Source organism: Myotis davidii, unplaced genomic scaffold, assembly GCF_000327345.1.
Source record: "Myotis davidii unplaced genomic scaffold, ASM32734v1 scaffold443, whole genome shotgun sequence".
Taxonomy (NCBI): Eukaryota; Metazoa; Chordata; class Mammalia; order Chiroptera; family Vespertilionidae; genus Myotis; species Myotis davidii.
Window position 1 is genome coordinate 861,128 of NW_006294062.1, and position 3,324 is coordinate 864,451.

The 3,324-nt window shown below is 58.6% G+C and overlaps 1 protein-coding gene and 1 pseudogene across 1 annotated transcript in view; one reads left to right on the top strand and one right to left on the bottom strand.

Moving 5' to 3' along the window:
- The window catches only part of LOC107183799, a 35,148-nt pseudogene extending 33,486 nt beyond the window's left edge, over window positions 1-1,662 (top strand).
- The window catches only part of CLMN (calmin (calponin-like, transmembrane)), a 49,865-nt gene continuing 47,684 nt past the window's right edge, over window positions 1,144-3,324 (bottom strand). The window contains exon 16 of the mRNA XM_015566698.1: window positions 1,144-2,672. Coding sequence (XP_015422184.1) covers window positions 2,508-2,672 — 165 coding nt within the window. The 3' untranslated portion in view covers window positions 1,144-2,507. The remainder of the gene's footprint in view (window positions 2,673-3,324) is intronic.

Below are 3,324 nucleotides of genomic sequence, written 5' to 3' on the forward strand. Positions count from 1 at the left end.
GTGACAGGAGAGAATACGTAGGCACAGTGCACACCAAGTGATTCGGGGCAAAAACAGTCCTTATCCAGCCACGCTGAACAGCGATGCACCAAACAATGCGATCCGACTGCCCTGGCGAAGCAGAGAGCCTCGTCTGCCATGAAGCAAGTGATGCTTCTAAGTTAATTAAACAACAAAGGCATGATCACGCTCTGTAGAAACGCGAAAGCAAGCATTAGAGTGGAAAGCGTTACTTCTGGAGAGCAAGACGGGGGGCGGGTGGGGGCTGTTCCTGGTTTTCATTAAGAGCCTCACAGCCTTTTCTTTTTAAACTATGAACATGTATTCCTTGGATAAGAGTCTAAAATAGTTTTTAAAAATTAAAACCCCCGGGGTGGTTTGTCCTGCAGGCTTCTCTGTCCACCTTTTATATCCGCTGCTTCCCTGTGAGCCTTTACTCAAATGAGAAATGTTTTTTCCTTAAAAAAAGAATACAGTTTGCTGCCAACCTGAACCAAATGACTCTTAGGCATCCGGCCAGTGGACGGCTTTAAACCATAGTACAAGTTGTAACGGGTGAGGGTGCAGCCTGCGGGGGTTTCTGAACGAGGTCTAGACCGTAAATGAAATGGTGGGACGTTGGGTCGGCCCTTCCCCGGCGTCCGAGCGCCTAAGCGAGGCGAGCACGCGTGGCGCTCAGGGTTGTAAAACCCCGGGCGTCATCGTTAGTGTCTGGGCCGCTGAGCCTGCGCTGATGCCGGGCACTGATTAGCTCACTTTCCACGGAGCAGCGACCTGCAGGATGGAATCGCTCCAGGCTCCTGCAGCTTTCGGCGGAGAAGGCTCGGGCCGGTTCTCGGGGAGAAGGCAGGCTCGGATCAGAGCGGGGCAGAGGCCGGACTCCGCTGCCCACGCAGACGGGCCATGCGAGTCCTTTTGGCCACGCTGGGGTTCTGTCAACGTGAACCTCACTGCCTGACGTACACGAGTCCTTGGCTTTGCGAGAGCCACACGTGGTTCCTGGAGTGAGAGCAAGGCTGGGCTGTCCGCGGCCAAGGGGCCCCAGCAGGAAGCGGGGACGGGCTTGAGAGTGAATAGAAACTCTTCGTGGGAACATCCGAGAACGAAACAGGCTGAGAGTTGGCCTAAAAATCCTGGTTTTGCTTCCAAGAAGGTCATTCTTATCTAACCATTTTCTCTCTCTTTTTTTTTTCAGGACATTCATGGGCACAATGGGAGCTCCCTAAAAGGGGGGTGACTCTGGGCTGGGCGCTGGGTGGCCTGGGGTGCTGGCAAGTCTGCTCTGGGGAGGTGGGCGGCTTTGGCCAATCCCCTCTGCCTCTCGGGGTTCAGCTGGACCTGGTGCTGTCTGAGGGGCCCTCCTGGCCTGACCACTTGTGGCTGACAAGTGTCACCTGACTTATGCTCTCCGGGGAGGAAGCCACACGGCCCCGGGACCTGCATCTCTGCAGGAAGCAGGCGCAGAGGGAGCCCAGCTGGGTGCCCTCTCCTCTCCCAAACCGCCTGCCTTTTCAGGAAACCGTTGCGAAGGACCACAAAGGATGCCCGAGCCGAGACCGCACGCCCAGGCAGGAGCGCCAGGCTGTCTTGGGCAGGAACCTGCTGGACCATGTCCAGCTGCACCATCAGCGGAGCTGGTTCCTGGCCCAGCCTCTTCTGTAATCGTCCCTCAGCTTTTGCTAGGGTGTCTGCAGTGCCAGGTGGAGCCTTGGGGGTTAGCACAGACCCCTCAGGAGCCCCCCACCCACGGAAGCCAGGGGGCTGCCCGGGCAAAGTGGGAGGGGTCCCAGGCCCACCTCGCGTCAGCCAGAACCCTGCTTTTATCTGTCATCTAGACTGCCCACACTCCGCCCCCAGAATTCATTTGAAAGGAGGGTTCCGTTGGTGGAAAAGACCTGAAGATCCAGCTCTACCCCAAATCAATCAACGCAGAAGTGAATTAAAACGCACCCCTCCCTCTCAAAACAAACACCGCGGGCCAAAAGCGCTGGCGCCCCGCAGTTCACGTAAGCGGTCGCTTCCCTTTAGATTCTGCTTTTCCCAGATGCCTTCCTGGGGGTGGCAGCTGTGTCCCCCGTGAGATGTCCCCCCACAGCCAGACCACACAGGTGCACGGACACCAGGCCCCTTTGCTCCAACGCCCCCTCGGCCCAGGGGCTGCTCTGCCTGGGGCCTCCACCCCCTTTCTCACCAGGAGGGGAGAGGAACCCGAAGCCACCCAGGACCTTGAGGACCACGTGTGGGACGGGCTGAGCCCGGGGCGATGGCCTGATACTGACAAAGCAAGGCACACAGCACAGAGCCCACGGGGGCCCGCACCCCCGCGAGCGAGAACGCACGCTCAGGACGCCCAGGAGGAAAAGGAATCGTGAAGAAAAAAAGCGAGGCGTCCACGTTTGCTGGGAGACCCTCAGCTGTGTGCAGAGGTGCCCTGTCCAGGGCGCGGATGCAGTGAGAGAGAAGGCACTCCCGCCGGCCGGTCCGGTCTCTTTATTGCGCGGACGCGCTCAGAGCCTGTTGACGTCGAGCTGGGGAAAGAGCAGCAGGCAGTACACCAGCAGCCAGAGGAACAGGATGAAGTACATCATGTCCGGCTGCTGCACGAACTGCGTCAGGGAGTCGCTGTGCGGGCTCCGGCTCTCCCGCAGCGAGGCTTCGCCCGAGTGGTTGGCCTTCCTGCAGGAGGGAGACACGGCTGTTACAAGCGGGACCCGGGGATCCCACCGCTCCCGTGCTCCCACCTCGCCGCCCAACCGGAGAGCTGCGGGCAGCCCAGGGAGGCCCCCGCAGTGCACATGTAGACCCAAGGAGGGTGCTAGGGGCCAGGTGTCCACAGCACGAAGGGGGAGGGGCTGTGAGCCCATTGCACAGCTGGGCAGACTGAGACTCACTGGGTGACGGGGCTTGCCCAGGCCTCACTCCCGGGCCAGGACACCTTCCTTGCCACCTCAGTGGCCTGAACACCGTTAGACACGGGCAGTTCTGTTATTAGGGACAGAGGGGACTTCCTGGGTCATACAAAGGAAGAGGGCACTCCCTGATATCAGAGCATTTGAAAACAGCGATCAGAAACAAATGCAAAACCCCAAAACTACCACCACGTTTGGTTTGGGGCTTTTAAAATAATTAATGACTACCGTATTTGCCGGCGTATAAGACGATTTTTTGGCCCTGAAAAATATGCCTCCAAGTCGGGGGTCGTCTTATACGCCAGGTACACTTCAGATAGACTGCCCATAGTGCTTGCCCCGTGCCATAGTGGCCTCCCGATGCCCGCCCACTTCATTCCACATACCGTTCAGGCATCAGCAGCGCTGCTGGGTG